Source organism: Apis cerana, linkage group LG6 (genome assembly GCF_029169275.1).
Source record: "Apis cerana isolate GH-2021 linkage group LG6, AcerK_1.0, whole genome shotgun sequence".
Classification (NCBI taxonomy): Eukaryota; Metazoa; Arthropoda; class Insecta; order Hymenoptera; family Apidae; genus Apis; species Apis cerana.
The window spans coordinates 2878114-2897246 of record NC_083857.1 but is presented as its reverse complement, the minus strand read 5'-3'; the positions used below and the strand labels follow the sequence as shown (position 1 = coordinate 2897246).

Here is a 19133-nt window from a genome sequence, read left to right as displayed (position 1 = left end):
TCTTAAAACAAATTAAAAATTTTAGAAATCTTGCGTTTGTTATATAAATTCTTATTTTTTAAAATCTTTTAAATATTGTTTTTTCCCAAAATTATTCGTTCAAAATTTCAAATCAAGTGGAAGAAATGTTAATATTGCGATTCAAATAAAAAAATTCGATGTAAAAACGATTGTATAATTTTTTTAAACATATTTGTGCATCGAAAAACGAAATTATTGGGATATTTTATTATTGGGATTACCAATAAAAAACACGTATCATAAAATATGTAACAACTATTCTTTTTCACTTGGAATATATCCTCCGTTTATAGCAAACTTTTTACACGCGAATAGATTCAAACGTAAATTATAATATAATTCAAGAGATATAACGATCGTTTTGTTCCGACCTCGGTATTAATAACGTCTTAATTGGAAATTAGACCATGACACAGGTGTTCAGTCTTGCTTTTCGCGAGGTTACATCCTGTATCGTACAGATTTTAATTTATGCAATTAATTCATTCACGAGTAACGTAATATCACTTTAAATTACGGTGCACGTAGAAATATATTTTTTTGAGAAAACCAAGTGTTGGAAATTATTTATATACAATTAGATAAATTTCTTTAAAAAAAACAGCAAGATTTATTGATCAATAAATGTTAGAAAGTCTAGAAACTTGTACATAATCTATTTATATCACTTTGAGATTAATAAATGAGATTAATTTAAAGTGAATTTAAAAGTGATAACACTTGTTTCAAAGAAATCATAAGAATGATTGTAAGTATGAATTATTCTGAATAACAAATTTTCGATGATGGTTCCATAAATTGAGTTTCGAATATATAAATCCGTAATTTAGAATAGATCGAAATAGTGTAATTTTGTTTTAGTTATATATATATATTATAGAATCAATACGATAATTCCACAAATAACCAGGTTCAAAATGGAAATTGTTCAATAACTGAAAATATTTTAGGAAGATACATCTCGATATTCGAGGTGCACATGACACGGTGATGTTATAAAAATTTTTCGTAAATTGGCTTTGACATTTCGATATAAAATGAAAAAATAAATTTTATTTTTTTATATTATATTATGCGCAATCAATAATTTATTCTCATACAAAGCATAGCTTCCACGGAATTTATTGAAATTTTTATTCTCAAGTAGATAAATATATAACAAAAATATAAGAATGTAATTTTATTCTAATTTCATTGATAAATCAGAAGAGAAAGAGAGAAATTTTATAAATTTATAAATTTTAAATCAATTAAAAGATTAAAAAAAATATATACGATAAAATGTAGCATTCAAATAAAGTTTCCTTTATTTAAAACTTAATCGTTCGACTAATCTAAATATCATAACCTATAAAAATATATAACCGAACAATGTAAGTATCGTGTATAAAATCAGTCAATTTATAAAAATATCACATTTGATTTTAACAATATTGCTAATATTGAGTATCAAACATATTTATTTTGCATTTATTTTACATTTATTTATTATTCGTAAACATTTTATAATTCAGATTCATCGAAACGCAAAATTTCAAATGAATTTTCTTAATATTATTAATCTTAGAAATATTATCAAGAGAAATAAAGAGACAGAAAATTAATAGTACTCACTATATTCTTCGTCTTTGCACGTTTTTGATTTAAATCTTACGAAGAACGCGATCCAGAAAAAAGAAGCTTCTAAACACTCACGTGTATGGTACAACAGCCTGCCTGCGATTAGAAGCTTCAGGTAGTGGGGCATGGATGGAAGGGATAGTAAGGCGAGGGGGTGGCGGGTCTCCTGCGGTGAAACGGTGGTGGATGGTTCACCGGACGACCGTCGTTGGGGCGCTGCAACCCGTCAGGACGTCAGTTTGCTGTCGTACCGCGACACGGTCGGATCTTATTTCGTAATCATTACGTACACGTACGTACACGTATACACGCGCGCAAGAATTGTTAGTAAAAATTATTTGTTTCGAAATCGTAACGGTTTTCTCGTGATAAATAATCGATAATAAACGCGTATTTAACATGAAATGACACTAATCACGTGATCGGTGATTCGCGATACGAAGTGAGAAAGGATCGTTTAATCTCTAGTTTCGAACGTTTTTTGTTCGCGATTGACACGTTCGTTGAATTTCATGTGCAAGTGTTCGTGTTAACTCGCTTAGATTTTGTGTATATGAGGTCGAGTTAAGTTTCGTGTCTTCGTAAAAATAAAATATACACGATTGAAGGACGTATCCTTTCGAGTGTCACAAGAGAGAGCACAGTGTTAAAAATAAAATTTATATTGAAACTTGGAAGGTTAAGTGATACGTTTGTTGACATCTATAACACTGTTGGAAAATGTTATTATGTGGAAATAATTATTAAAACGCATATTCACGAGCAATATTTGATCGAGGAGAAAAATTTGAATTTTTGTTTCGCGTTATATCCACCGTAGCGTTGTGTGCGATCGAGAATCGAAGGTGCGCTGCAATCGATCTATCGATAGGATCGAAAGTTGAAATGTTCGTGAAAGAACATCGAATATGCGAAACAGGAGTGTGCAGTTAATCGACGCATGTACGCGTAACCGTCATGGCTCGTTATCGAAAGAGTTTCAATTAAATCTCTCGTGAGGAAGGTCAAGTGCGCTGTTCGGTTTTCAGTTTTAATTAAAATACCCCTGAGATTCCCTATTGTCGTGCTTGTGTTTAAAATTAATTAACGACGGGTAAAGACAGCGGCAGAGAAGGCGAATAAGTAAGGTTATGACACGTCCAAAGTGCGAAGAAGGTAATAATATAACCTATAAAAAATCAATGGGCATCGTGCGACAATAGAATTGACGGGAGTGTTTTCCGCTCGAACGATTCGATATATCGATCGTGGAAAGGATAGAAGAAAAAACAGTATCGATGTGTTCTCTGTGGTTGAATTCGCGTGTGCGGCGACTTAACAAGAGAGTTCGATCAGATTTTCGTTAAACGTTTTTTCGCGAGTGAGAAATTGTGTTGCGTGCGGAAAGAGGACATAATCGTAGAAGGATAAGTGAGAAAAAAAATGGGAAAAAAGTGAGCAGCCTTTTCAACCTGTGACGTACCTACGACGGAGCGATGAAAACGGCATAGCAACGGCAATAGGTAAGACGAACTACCGCATTTTTCTCTTCAATAAAGTTCCATGCCAGTGAATCGATGGGGAAACATTCATTGTCAATTTCTTTTCGCTTCGATTGCATCGACGATTCGATCGAGTTTTTCAATGTTTCCCGGATGATATTCCAAATTTAAAGTAAAGATAAAAGATAAAAAAGTTTTTTTGCATAGCAACTTGGATGACGAATCAGCCTTATTTTCTATGTTATCGATACTATACATAATTTTTGCAATATATTATTTAACACGGCATTGTTAAAATTGATTGCTCGTGTCGTGCCGCTTTTACAGAACGTGAACTCGTATATCTGATTAATACTATTAACAGATCAACCTACATATCGCGCGGGTACTTCTCGACAATATGTAGTGCGTTCAATCATACAAATGACGTTCTCCTCATTGAAACGTTTCACTTTGGAGTTTTGCATGCGCGATCGAGGTAAACAACTGTTGTCTCTTTATTTGCGGCTAGATTGGCATCGGTGCTTTAATGTTACACGAGTTATTACAAATGATCGATTAGTATAACGATTGGTTTGGATAATGGTCGTTCGTTTTCTGTCAAACACGGCGTACGGTAATGCATACACGATCAATTATACTTAGTTCTATATTTCATTCTCCTACACATTAAAATACCGTATGTCATGATTTATTAAGTTTACTTTAGGGTTGAATCAGTCTTGATTAAAACGCAAATTTCGAATTGTACCGCCATAAATTAAAATACGATAAATCGAAGCTTCGATCGAATGACGTTTCGTACACATAATTGACGATAAATTTATAGAATTATGGTGTCTAATAAACGCTAAATACACGAGATTCAATAACGCACGGATGATTTGCGATGAAAATCAGCGTGAAGAAGAGAGAGAACGTTTTTATCCATATAAATGAAGGAATGACGAATTGCCAATTCGGTGGGATTAGCAATAAATACGTGGGAGGGGACACGAAAATTTGTTTTTGCGCGATTTCGCGGTGGAATTTGCGGTATCGCTCGTTTGATAAAATTAAAACGATCCTGTTTTAACGTGTACGCGTTATCTTTCGCTCGATGGTTACCCGGACAAGCGCATTACACGCGCTGGCGTTTATTCGACAGATTAGCTCGCAAACTGTCGATTCGTGGTGGCAAATCGCCCGTTTAGAGTATTACTCGCGTTCCTATTGTTTGTTCACGCATCTGAAAACCAAAAATGAGCCAGATGATCTTACATTCTTTGCGAAAAGCGCGGTAATTACGAATATCGCGTCTGTTTTTTGCTTCGAAAGGCAACGAATGGCTAAATTATGCTGGCTGTTTGCTCAGTCTGTGCTAAGGTAATTTAACTTTCCGTTTTAAATTATGGAAATGTTCCGAAAAAATTGCATACGTTTCACGCAGACGGGCAATTTCGCGAAATTCTTTTCTTTTATCCCGAATGTGTTTTTATAATCGTATTGAAATTATATCTATCGACATGATTCGTCGACGTACCAGTTTGAAACAACACGTGTTACGAATTATCGTTTGGCGTGATTTTTCTTTCGATGGATTCAACGATGAATACTTATTAAGAAACGTAATAAATTTGAAGTTTCAAGATTGGATTTTTAACTCGTATAATATTTTTCTGTAGATTTAAAAGAGGGCTTTAGAATAAAAATTCTAAAAAATACACGTATTTTTCTCTTATTAAAATAATTTATTCTGCGGTAGTGTTATTCGTGGAACAAAAATTATCATTTCTGTATCCATGTAATTTTCAAGTAAACAATGAAAGAGAGAAACAGAGAGTCGGTTCATTCGTAGAAGTTAATGAAGCGTAAAAGAAACGTGATTACAAAGTTAATTTGAAAGGTTTATAATCAAAGAAACGTGAATATTTATTTCGATGAAATTATTAAACGATGAAAAAGAGTTAATAGTCCGTTTCAAGCAACCATAATTTCGCAGATTCGAGATTAAAAAATTTTCACAGAAATGATCAATTTCACCCGTTACTTTCAGTAATTTTATTCCTTAGTTTTCAGTCGAACAGTCTCATCGACAGATCAAAGACAGAGAACGGAAAGTTTTAAATAAACGGCCGCTTCAGCCAATGAATTACGACTGTTTGAAAGAACTGCGCCGTCCATTTTTGACCTCGCCCTATCCATCCAGAAATTAATATAATACGTTTTTGCATTGCTCTCTCTCTCTCTCTCTCTCTTACACGCTTTTTCATACAATGAATGAAATTACAAAAATTACACGTTTACTTTTTGACCGACCGACGCTAATGAATTTTAAAACGCAGGATCAAAAAGTTTCCCCGCGATATGGAAGGATAAAAAAAAAAGATGAAAAGAGTCGGAGATGGCATGGAATATTTTGCACGGGTAGAGAAAGTAAAAATTACGCAGGGAAATGGTTTCATATTCTAGCAGTAGGGAACACCGTTATTATTTTTGCTGATGTTACTTCATGTGCTCTCCGTGCGTACTGGTTAAATTATGGTTGATATCATTATCACAAAAATACACCGGGACGAAACTGCATCTTTTGTCATCGTGACGAACATTATTTTCTTTGCAACTTGAAATCAAGCATATCCTTTCTCGAATTAAAATCTGTTTCTTTCTCGAATTTTTTTTTTGCATGGAAAAAACAAGGAAGACACAAGAGAGATACTAGAATTATTGGAAAGATGTTGGGGAAAATCGACAATATTTTCAATGATATTTCCATTATTTTGAAAATTAACGAAACGACGGATTTTATTCTTAATGAAATTTAAATCAGATATGAGCGTCGAAATGTGTTTTCAATCGGTCTCTCATTTAATTAATTACACCTTTTTATTCTGCATCGATAAAATGTCCCTATAAAATCGTGTTAATCGTTGTTTTTTCGCGAAATTCCATTGTGTAAGCGCAATTAGCGCTACAATTCAATTATTTCGCTTCGTGGAAACGCGGGCATATCGATAGTCGAAAAAGTCGGAAATAAAATAATACTATTACACGATTGTGCACACGTTCCGACCCTTCTCTTCCACTTCCTCCCCTTTAAATGGAGTTTTCTTGATTTATTACGAACTCAGGAAGCGAAACCCGCTATGTGTACGGAGTTTATCCGAGCAAGAGCATACATATATAGATATTTCTCCCATTTTATTTCCGTTTTTTGGCAAAGGGAACCCTCTTCCTATCTTCATCCGCTCGCTTCTTCTCGCCATTTTCTGCTTTTCGCGCGCGAAAGCGATGAATTCGTTAAAAAGTCGCGAGATCGCTATCGTTGTTTCCGCGACTGACTAAAATATGAAGCTATTCAGAGGGGCTAGGCTTTCCCTCGATCCTCCACTTTAACACTGCCTCGTGATAAATAAGCGCAGGAGCACGTGCGAGATCGTAGATCACGTTTTATGGAAACTATGTCAGGTGTAAGTTTGTTTTCAAAGTGAAAAATTCACGCGCGCGCATATACACACGTGTTTTATTTCTCTGTGAATTTATGGTGGTTTATTTATAATATGGGACGGTAATGCGTAGAATAGAGGAGAGTAGAGTTAAATAATACATTTTGTTTTTCGAGTGTTGCTCTTAGAAATCAATATGCAACAAACAAGAGATTTCTGTTGTGTTATACGTAAAATGTATTTTTTTGACAATTTTTCAATTTTGTTGTATGCAGATGATTGAGAAGAACACAATGTATCCTGCTCGTTTATCAGAAAGAAAGCTTGATTCATTTATACATGGTATAAAGAATTAAACGTTTTTTCTTCTTTAATCTTTTATATTTGACTAATATTTGAGGATGAAAGGAATTTAATAAGTAAACGCTTGAGAAAGTGAATTCTTCTGTTACTTTCAGACATATAGCTTTTCCTTACGCTATTCAATTTTCGTGCATCGTTTGATACCTTCTTTCCTCCTTATTGAAGTTGGCAAGTAATAATTAATGATAGATTTAAAGATTTTTCGCTCGTTTGAGAAACATTCTCTTTTGTTTTTTAAATCGTATAACATTTTTCTTTTCAAATTTACATTAATTTTACATAATGGGAGAATTGTTTTTTTCCCCCTTTTGATTTAAATTCTTTCATAAATTAGAACATTACATATTATGTAATCAAAATAAATCAAGTTAATATCTATTTGCAGAATATTTAAGTATGTACACGTCACTCAGACATTAGTAAAGTTTGTATGTTTCTTGTACAATTCAATTGTTTACGAAAGTAAACTTAGTTAACAATAAGTCTCGCTAGCTGAAGCTAGATACAGACGCTTCGAAACAAGATTTAAGTTAATACCGAGCAAGATTGCTATCGAAATCCTTGGAGTTGCCAAGGTTGTCGAGATTAATATTGTTACAATCTCATCCTCCCCGATGTTTCTCTAAATAGATTCTTTAATAAATATTCTTTTCTCTTTCTTATTTTTCTAATTCTTCTCTTAAAAAAAAAAATAGATAAAACTTTTAATCCGCCAATAACTTTTAACTTCACTTTTTTGGTATTGATCAATCGATTAAAAAAAAAGCTTGCAAGGATATTTGCTAACAAAGAAATGTAGTTCTAATTTTGAGTAAACGAATGCGCGATGGTAAAGCGGAATTTCGGATTTTCGTGGCGCACGGTGCGCGACGATATATGTATAAAGTCCATGTACAACGAGCGCATAAAGTAAAAGCGAAGCCGGTTGAAAGGAGCCAAGAACTAGCGGGAAACGTGCATCTGAAGGGTTGGTTGAGTTGTGTGCAGGAAAGTAGATGGGGCGGATAGAGTGATAGCTTTCCCTTCACCCTTCTTCTCTTTTTTCCTCCCCCTTTCGCCTAACTCTCGCTCTCTTTCTCTCTCTCAAGCCTGTCTCCATCTACTTCTTCCTTTCTCGCGTTGCCATCCCCTCCTCCGTTATTTGTTTCCCTTTTCCTAATTCCATGTTTCTATTTTTTCTCTTCTCCAACATCTCTCCTCTCCTCCATTGTCGCGTTTCCAAGTCTCTCCCACCCCTCCTCTCTCGCCCTGGCCCCGTTGCACCCTGTCAAAGGGATCTCACGCGCGTCTCGTCGAGGAGGAGCGTCGCGTGCAATTCGAATAAATGGAGGGCGAAGAGGGTCGGCAGGAGTCAGAGAGACCTGGCAAACGTAGGGCCATTTTGCAGGGGTTGAAGAACCGTTGGCTACCTTTTTGGCGCGAGGTTATATATATATATAGAAGGTTGACGAGCCGCTTCTCGAATTCGTTTGGAGGAAGGATAATGAGATTTGAGGAACGGGAGAGGAGGAAAGAATTTTTCTCAATGGAGACACGCGCGAGGGATTTCGAGGAAACTTTTCGAGGGGGGATGTTTGTCGAACGATTACGTTGCTCGATGAGTTGTTGCTATCTTTGAAGAATGGGTATCGTTTTATCGATCGAGACAACCTTTGTGACGAGGATATTTTGTTGCTACCGTATATTAATATAGCTTAATATGATGCGTATGGTGCGCTCCCAAGATGAATATAAAACTTGGGAGTAATAAAGTTTGCGTAAACTTGTGACCTAGTTCGTTATCGAGCGATTTTCGTTTCCGAGTGTTCGTTAAAATTGCTTGGTTCGTGCTATTTTTCGAGCAGGTAGAAAAATTTGATGAAATAATTCATATCTTTTGATACTTTATCGGTTTGTCAATGATATTTATCATAGAAAGATTAAGTTATAAAAATTCAAACTTCCTTATAATTTTCCACAAGTATCGATGCAAAACAATGGATAATTCATCTTTACGAACGCGAACGATTTCCCTTTATTCCATCTCAAAAATAGAAAAATCGTAATAAAGAGAGAAGTGAACTTACTTTTCATAGAATGAAAACTATAAAATAAATTTACAAATATATCCACCTCTTACTCAACTTTCTCTTGTGAATGCATTTTTAAAAACGCGAGCAACAATATTTTTCCACGTTACATTTTATTATATAAATCTAGCGTTAAGTGAAAAATTAGTTTGTCCCGTGGGAACGCGCATACGTCACGTCACGTTGTGTCCAACTTGATATTAGAGAAACGGTCGGTTCTCTTCTAGAGAAGATTACGAACGCACGAGAGGCGAACGTGCAATATCTTAGGGCCGCACGTACACGGTTTTAATACAACGTGTCCGTTCTCCTTTCCAGCTCGTCCCAACGTCCAACGGGCACGTATTATGTGAGGTGAAACTTGCAACGAGGGAAACGAAGATGTCCGCCATCAGCGTGGCTGCATGGCTGCTCAGCGCCGTCGCTTTCGCCGCGATTAATAACGGTGAGTTGCATTATAAAACGCTTATCGCGTGAATTAATAATTACGAGTAGGTAGGAGAGCGAGGTTCGGGTCAACCCAGCTTGGTTACTCGAACTTTGTTGCTCTCCCTTCTTTCTTTGTCGAATCCTCAACGAATATGTATATATATATATACATTGGGAGGTGGTTTTTCGCGAGTGGACAAGATCGAAATTTGAATTTTTTTAAAAATTATAGGGAGTGAATTTTCGAGAGGACAAGGATTCCGTTTAATCTCGGCTGAAACTTTTTTTCTTACAATTCAGAGAGGACTAACGGAAATACGAGAAACGTAATCATAATAATGGAATTTTCCATTACGGAGAATTAAATTTTTGTCGATTCGAGGGGATAATTAAATAATGACAAAATTTTATTGCAATTTAATCGTCCTCGTACAATTTAATATTTTTCGCGATTGAAAATTGTTCCATTTCCAAGTTAGTTTTTTGTACCATATTTGATCAAACTTTTCTCTCTCCCTCGAATATTCATAAAGTGGATTTTCTTTAACGTTTCGATCTTTCGAAATATCAACCGAATATATCGATATTTGAATACATCGAATGTGGTATCATTCTGGCACAAAGTAGCAGAAATTTTATTTAGATAGGAGAATCGTTCCAACATTATTGGATAAACGTGAAATACATTTACCGGCACATAAAGAAGTTCCAGTTAAAATTTTCCGCGATGGAGGTTTACGATAATTGGAGTTCTCCAATTCGTTTGATTTATTATGCGGTTAGTTCCTTTACTCGTTATATGCGCTTCTATTTCCTCTGCCACTTGCTCGAAAATTGTTCCTCGTCGATTTTAATTGGGAACGAGCATGCGAACGATACATTTCGCCGCAAACATTTAAAATCGCAATTAGGCGGTGAAATTGTGCAGGCCAGTGGGAGCCCTTATCGGATCCCTTATCGAACCGTCGACAGAAAGAAAAACCTGTATAAATTCTTCCAATTCGAGCATTTTCGTTTCGTTCGATTCGTCCTTTCGTTTCACGTGTTCAACGTGTTCGAAAGGGTTGCTCGTCGATCCGTTGTTCCTGGGTGGAAACATAATTAAAATAAGGTCTGCTCGACGAGTTTTCAAAGTTTTCCTTTGCTCTACGCTGCATTCGCATTCAACCTCGAGATTCGAGAATAGCTGTTTCGACTCGTTAACGAACTTTCCACCTTTCTTTTCCCTTTCTTGTCGCGCCCGTTTCGGGGGGAGGGACACTTGGAACGCAAGGTGGCAATTAACGATAATATTGTTACAGTTTGCAAAGTGATTTTCGAGGCGCAACGAGAATTCCACTTCGCGTATACCGCGGGCTACACCCTCGAACCGGCATTAATTCGCGTCTATAACTTAACGACGCGGCGAGTTACACCGATCGAGTAGCTAGTTTTACCATTTTCCCCGTGAGCAATACGCCCGTAATTAAACATTTTCCAAAGCGGCGAGAGGAGGCCGCTCTCGTATCGATCGGTTGACGGGGCGTCTAATTTAATTTTCTCTCCGAGCACTCGATAGATATTAGGTCACGATTACATCCGGAAAATGACGCGCCTCCCTCCCTCTTCCCTCCCTCTTCTATCATTTTTTCTTCCATCTCCTCGCCCAGCGACCACAAAGGAAGTTGTGCACACATGCTGACGCGATGTTTGACCCAGAACAAACGAACGGCCTTCCTTTCGCGAGAGAGAAAACTCCGTCTTCTCGATACGGAAGAATATAATTTCCTTGATGGAAACGGCCCCTTTTCAACGGATATTTCGTCGAGGAGGAGGTTGAATTTCGTTGCGTGGCGCCCCTCGCGAGGGGTGTGCGAATCAAAGTTGGCTCGTTTGTTCGCCGACACGCGTCTGCACGTGTTCGAGTGCGAACGAGTTCGATCCTCGACTCGTGGAGGGAGAGTGAACGTATCGTGGCAGAGTTAGGGGGATGTATGTGCTCGAAAGTCGAGCGTATATAACATGGCGATAATTAATGGGAAAACGAAGCGTTTTAGGACTGTTTTGTTTCAAATTGATTTTGTTTCGTTCCAAATGTTTTCATGAATCGAGACGAGGGGATAAATTTTAAAGGGGAATTTTCGAGAATTTATCTTTATTGCACGCAGATCGAAACGTTGATCGAACGCGTTCAGGATATCTTGTTTCGCCGTAAATATAGTATAGTCGGTTATACGTACACAGACTGTCCTATTTTATTCTATAAATGGATTCATCGAGGACAATATCGACATTTCTCCTCTTCCAGCCGATGCTCAAAGTTTCATTCATCTTGTTGGCAAGATATATTTTCAGGATTACCGGGTTGTGATGTAAAATATTATTTGCCTTACCTCGAAACTTTATTAATTGCTAATCACTTTGATATTAATTAACTTTCGTGAGAACTATTCAGGATATTTTAATCCTGGGAAAAGTATAGAAATTTTATTTTATCAGCTGGGTGTGTTTATCGGCAATCTTTAAAATATATTAATTTCTTTTCCATAATAACAATTTTCCACGAAACTGTGTCAATCGATATTTAATATATTCGTATACGTACACGTAGTATAATCGGAAACGCTCAAATATCTGGAAAATAAATACGAATAAATAAAAATTCCTGACAAAAATTTTTTGATGTTTTTTAACATTTTTCTCCATATAATTAATTTATATAATATTTCAAAAGTTAATGATTTAATGGATTATCTCAAATATTTTTTTCTCAAACACGATATTTGCGGAACATTCGTGTGCATTTTTAATATTCGATTTAATTTTAGATTTAATATTCTATTTTCTATTTATGGCTTTCATATATGAAAGATTAAATGCAACACGTGTAACATGGAGAAAAACAAATTAATTCTTCGGTAATTAAGATCGCGATATATTCGAGCTATATCTAGGAAATTGATGAGATGTAAATTTTCCATTAAAATTCATTCTACGAAAGCAAATACCTTAATACGCATCGATCAATAATGGATCCGATAATTGATCCATCCATTGAAGAAACAGTCATCAATTCCTTCGACGAATATATTTTACGTATACTTGATAAAAATAAATCTTCTAACTTATCTTAAAAGAAAATTTATCCATCATGGAAAATTTGATTTTGATGAAAATCCTGCTCTATCCATTACGAAAATAATGTCAAAAAACTTCAAGCATCGATTTGATGTATTATTTTCCAACAAAGAAATTTTTCTCCGTACATAAATAAACATACTCACGATGCTTCTCGTAAAATAGAATTATTATTAATTTTGATGACAGTTTAAATTTGCGTATAAACACTTTCGATCGATCCTTCATCTCCTTCCATCATCGAAATTCTATCCGTGGAATAAAAAGTCTCGCTCGTCGAACACCGTTGGATCATTTCGAACAATCCGTGCATATATAGGGACGCGCAACTTGTTAGATCGGAATCATTAAAACGAGAATGCTCGAGGAGATCCATGATTGTACGAGTCGCGTGCACTCGAAAAGAAAAAGAAAGAGAAAAAAAAGAAAAACACGTAAAGGGAACCCGTCGACTTTCGTCTCGAGCTGCGGGCAATAAACACTCTCTTTTCCCCGGGCAAACAATGCAGTGACACGGGGCGAAAAATTAACGAGGCGTGGGCCAAATTCAAACTCATCTCCATCCTTCTATTCCCTCTTCGTGTCGCCTTTCTCCCTCCCTCCATTCCATTATTTCTGTGCGCGGGAAAATATATATCTTGTAATATTTTTATAATTATATATATATATATATATCGTTTTTATGCGAGAAAATATCGAATTTTTATCAGCGTTATTCTTATCAATCGTAATTGTAAAACGATATTTAAATTTGATTAAAGTGATGAGAATTAAGGATGAGGTAACGTTAGGATCTTAGAATAAAATAATCTTGCGAAAGATAATGTACGATACTGGTCTTATCATTACTTACAAGCTCGTTGGGAGTCGCAATTGCGTTATCAATTCGTCGAACATTTATTATTGGATATTAAAGACGAAATATCGAGGCTTGAGTAGATTTACTTCTGATATAACTTATTTTTCTATATCTTGAATCGATCGCAGTACAAAATATTATTTGTACATCGTTTTCTTTTATTATAACGCACAACCTTATATACGATGCACCTAGAATATCGAAACAATTAATTAGTTTGCGTTAGAAATTGCGCCCTATCCCTATATCGACCCCTCTCCTCTCGGAAAACTAGATCAGTGCATAATTGTAATTAAATTTCGGATCGATGGATGTCAAATTCAAACGAGTTCCATCGTCGTTAAACTTCAATTCCTTCCTAGAAAGCTCAGCTTTCTTTCCCCCCTCTTCTCCTCTTTCTCCACATCCCAGAAACTTTATATCCGTTTGTAATTTCACACTCCATTTCGTCTCTCCATCCATCCCTCTCTCTCGCGCACAAAGGGAGAGCAGTGTCCCCTCTCTCTCTTCGTAGTAGTTCACGGTCCTCACGATCGAACGGTTCGAAAGCGCGCGCTGTGTCTCGATTCTCGCGACGTCTCGGGACGAACAATGGGAGGGGAAAAGTTTGAGAGTGGCCGGGGAATAGGAAGAGTGAAAAAGTCGCGAGGATAAGTGATAACTGGATGGAGGCTGTGGGTTGTTGTTCGCGACCCGTTTCCTCCGCCTTTGAGAGCCACGACGGTATATCCGGCTATGATGTAAGAAGATCATGGCGCAGCCGGTTTAGCCGGGCCCGCCAGATATAGGTTGCCGGTCTCTATATATCTTTATCTCGGTCGGGGATTGCATTGTTAGCAGGGAGCGCATTGTTTGAACGGTGACGCGAGGCCTCGGGCGACCAATCAGCGTTCGCGCTGGCCGTGCCTTATCAAAGATTTCTACCACCTCCTGCGGGGCTTAAATCAACCCGACCCCCCCCTTTCTCTCTCTCTCTCTCATGGTTTATGGAACTTGGTTTCCACGAAGTTGCGGGGTGGAGGAAGCGAGAGTCGTTATCTGGAAAAAACAGATCGACCCTAATTGTCAATTCTTAGCCAGTTTGCAACGAGTTCGAAAGGGGTTTGGACGTTTTTACCTAGATTCGTTAGGATCATCCGATCGCCCCGTTTCGAATCCGCTCTGTTTCTGTCGCTTCTTATCGCGTCCCGGGCCGAGTTTGCTCCAATTGCGTTTCTCTTGCTCCCTTCTTTCTTTCCTCTTCTTCCCCGTGCTCGTTCACGTTGCTGAAAACACCGAGGTATGTGATTAGCGAGGATCTGGGTTTCTAGTTCCGCTGGGGTTTCGTAAGATGAAGGCTGACGATTTAGCCAAATTCATTCAAGCGTTAAAGACTTTTTCTAGAATAAATTGTACAACGTGTTCGAATCGAAATATATTTGTCGAATTTGGAAAAATAAAAATTTCAAAATTTAGGAGAGAAGGATTTTCACTCGTTACATATTCATATCTTAGAAATTTCATTCTTTCGATAATCAAAACTTTCTTTTCGAGTCGTGATCGATCACGGAACACACACGTAACTTAGCATCGAGGGCGGAATACCTGGGGGCGTTTCAGTTCATCGAGATCTAGATCCCTCTTTAAGCGCAACCCTCTTTCTAAGGTCACGTCTTGGAGGCACCTCGTTCATCGTTCTGATACAAATCCACTCCGCGTGGAACGAAGAGAATAAAAGTGTTGTCGATGCATAAATTGCCGCCTTTCCTATTGTCTCCTCGGCCGTGGAGATGGCTAACTAGACGGTTATTGTGCACGATGGGAAGAAAAGAAAAATCGACGCAAAAACCTTGGTCTTTGTCGCGTTTCCAATCGAACTCGATTTTCCTTAACAAACGCGAAACTTCCACTTCGTTTTATTGTGTCTCGCTTCTTATCCGAGATGATTCTTGGAGGGAGAATTCGTTGTTGACGAAGAGATTTATTTCGAAACGATCATCGTAGACCACAACGGTCGTCAGAAAAATTCCCTTTGTGGCAACTACGGGAAAAACTAGATTAGCGAAGTATACTATAGTTAGTTAATTATTGGCTTTTCCATCTCCGTATTTAACCACAGTTATAACAACTTCATCAATTATATTAACTGCAACGCGTAATACGATTTTGAATAGCTCGTTTTATGAAAAAATATATAATGAAATATCACTTTCGTATGATGAAATTTTTTTTTTTAAGTAATATTAATATATAATTTATTACAAAAATGAACAAGTTTTACGAAATTGTCGCGAGACTATTTTCGTCCATTCTTTCTGCAAAGAAAACTCTTCTGGGATTCTGATTGTAATCAAGATATATTATTTTCTAGATTTTCTAGATTTTTGAAGAATTTTTTCATTTGATTCTGAATTCTTAATTTAAGAGCCATCAATTTGAGAAACCACTTAAATTAATTGGATTTGTGAGATTTTTCTCTTAGGAGAAGAGGAAGATTAATCAACGTTCTTTGGAGATTTGGTAGAAGGTTTAAATCGATATACGGCTTTGATATTCAATATTGATTAGAATTTCATTACGATCTGATGAAGCTTGATCGGACAAAGCAGGAATGTGCATATAATAGACGCAGGGAATGCGGGGCATCCTTATATGTCCTATGAAAGCTAACGAGCTGCTTCTTGCGCAGTTTAAAATAGGTTAATGAATCTAGTATTTCGTATTAATTATTATCGAAGCAATCGAGAGGATCGATGAAAATCGGAAACAAATAGAAGGAAAATGATATTCGAGCGTTTTATAAACTTTCGTTATTTTAATCCGCGATGATTTATGTTTTACGATCTTATGAATCATTTTATTCCCATTATACTTGGAAAAAAAGATATCTTTCTTTAAGAATGGTCAGATATATCTAGGGCGATATACGAATGTCCAAGAAAATGTGTCGAAGCTTTGGTAGATTTATTGCGTTGAAAGTGATATAGATCATATTGGAGTCCGGGAAGAAAAGTAGTACGATTTGAAATTGAACTTTCGAGAGAAGCAAGCTCGAGAAATTAAATTAAACTTTCCCCGCAAACAGCATGTTCCATTTTAACTTTGTTGATCATCCTTCGATGATAAGTTGTTTTTCATTTACGATTAAAAGAGGAAAAAAATATCATATTTTTTGAAACTTATTCCCTTAGGTTAATTTCTTTTTTCTTCCCCCCTTTCTTCTTCCTACTTTTCGCTAATTAAAAAATGTCATCGAAATAAAAAAAGTATAACAATTTTTCCTTTTGCGTTAAATATAAAAGTATGCATATTTTGTAGTTGTAATTACCGTAACGAGATATTATTTTTTTGAAAATTTTAAAAACTCGGTTTCAATTCTATAAAGACGTGTTACGATTCTATACGGGAGAAAATATTTTGAAATCTATGAAGCCTCTTTCTAAATGGATTACACCGAAACCTTGATCCGCTTCCACATTCGTCAAATCCAATATTCGTCATATTTTCTCGATATAAATAAAAACATTTCAATTTTTATCCATCTATTAATCCGATTGAGAATCAATTAATCCCTCTTTCTCTTTGTTATGATTCTCATAACAAAAAAATAACTTTTATCATCCTCGACAATTTGATATTCGTTTCAAAGATCGGTCAGCCATCACAGACGCTCAAACGTAAACTTGTAAACCAAGATCGTATCAAAAGAAAAAGAAGATCAATAAATTCCACAAAATTTCACATCTCTTCGAACACCAAGGGAAACCAAGATCGAGTCGGAAGATGTTCGCGGATTTCGCGAATGTTTATCGAGAATTTAATAGCGCAAGGGATGGTGCCACGCCATTCCAAGAAATCCTTGGATCAACGCGCGCGCCGGAACGTATAAAGCGTCGCTGCTTTGCTCTAAAGGAGGTAAAGCACAAAGACTCGGATAAGGAATGGTTATTTAAAAAAGAAAAAAAAAGAAGAAAAGGAATGGAGGACGTAACACGTATGCCAATTTTTCCGCGATAAAAGTAAAAGGAGGTAACCGAGAAACGAGAGAGCCCACTTTGTTCGAAATTGTAACGAAAACGAAATCGCCTCGATCGCTTCGAGCGTAACATTTTCTTTGCCAACGCGGATTTAAAACGGGGTTGCACAGGTATGTTTTGTTGGAAGTTGTAGATTCATGGAGACTATCGGAAAGGGCGGAGGGAAAATCGATGGACGGTTTCACGTTGGAGTTTTAACATCGAGATACGGTCAGTTTGAGAAGAAAGTTTTTTCCAAAGTTTTGGAGAATGGTTGAATCGTGTAATGCGTGTTTCGAATATGATATTTTGCTTGATTTTAATAGCTTCTCTCTCGCCTTTTTTTATTCTTCTTTTTTTTTTCCCCGTACAAATTGCGTTCGTGTGAATGAATTTTATTATTTGAAATTCCACCAAAGTATCCTTGTTCCTTGTCCTCACGTAAATTTTCGATACTACGAGATCCCTCTCTCGTCCATACCTTTGTCATATTTTTTCCCCTCCACATTTTCAAGGCAAAGAAACTGGAATGATGTAAAGGGATAAAGTTTCTCCCGTAAAGAAGCTTCCCCCTCCCCTCCTCCCCCGCTAACCGAGCGTTATTTTTCCCCGTTCTCGGTTATGGAAAAATGGTATCTATAAAGGTTGTTCCTTTATCCAAAAACGCGAAAGTTTATGAGTTATTTCATTTAAAAAAATGAGAATATTTATTTTTTGCCTCGCGGATAGTCCACGAAATCTCGCTTGTTATCGTTGAAAAATTTCGTTGAAGCAAATGTATTATGTGCTACTGGCACATTTTCAAAAAATATCCCTTCCAATTATTGGAATCATCAATTATCCTAGCTGTACATGTTATTTCGAACACACGTATAGCCTTCAGCTAAGAATTCAGCTAGCTTTTTTTGCGTGAAAAAATACAAGAGGTTTATCATATAAATGGGATTTCGCGCGAGATTCGTCGGAGGAAAAAAACTTGTCGAGAGGGAGGGTGGACGCCAGGGGAGAAGGTAAGACGCGAGGAGGAGAAATAAGAAAAAAAAAAGGAAGAAAGAGACGCGACAAATCACAGGGTTAATACTTGCACGACGGATGCGACCGTACTTTAGAGCCTGTGAGATATCCCTCTATTCTTGGATGCTCAATTTATCGAAGGTGTGCAGCCACGATTCGACCGCGTCGATGTTTCACATTTCGATGAGGATGGCGATTCTTGGCCCACTTTTTTATTTTTTTTTATCGTAGAGATTGTTGCTGGATATAAGGGAAATAGTTTTTAACCGGTGTTAGAGGAAACTTTATTTTTAACTTCGAAACCACTTTCCCCGATTTTTGTACGTTCTTTTGTCAGTTGATAAAAAAAAAAAGAAATATTGGCGAAAAACTAGAGGCGATATGCAAATTAAAATCATGTTTCGTTATCGGTGAAATCAATCTTTCAAATGGTTGGGTTGGTATGTAAAATATGTGTATGTATTTATATATATATATATATATATGTATGTATTTATATATATATATATATATATATACACGTATTACTCATAATTTTTAATATTTTGCATCATTTTTTAAAATTTAATTTGCAAATTTGTTTTAAAATAAAAAGGAAAAATTATTAATACGTGATAATTGATAAAAATCTATTATTATGATCTAGTATTAGATTCCTGTAATTTCTTTTAAATAATCTCTGAATTTTTAAAAGAGATCAAATATATTAAAATCTTTAACATCCATTTATAATTTCACTT

The 19133-nt window shown here is 36.3% G+C and overlaps 1 protein-coding gene across 5 annotated transcripts in view; it reads left to right on the top strand.

The window, feature by feature from the left end:
* Positions 1-1851: 1851 nt before the first annotated feature.
* Positions 1852-19133, top strand: part of LOC107993497 (lachesin) — a 405235-nt gene continuing 387953 nt past the window's right edge. For all 5 annotated transcript variants that reach the window (XM_017049939.3, XM_017049938.3, XM_017049940.3 and 2 more), the window contains exons 1-2: positions 1852-3143; positions 9298-9424. In XM_017049939.3, coding sequence (XP_016905428.1) covers positions 9361-9424 — 64 coding nt within the window. In that variant the 5' untranslated portion in view covers positions 1852-3143; positions 9298-9360. The remainder of the gene's footprint in view (positions 3144-9297; positions 9425-19133) is intronic.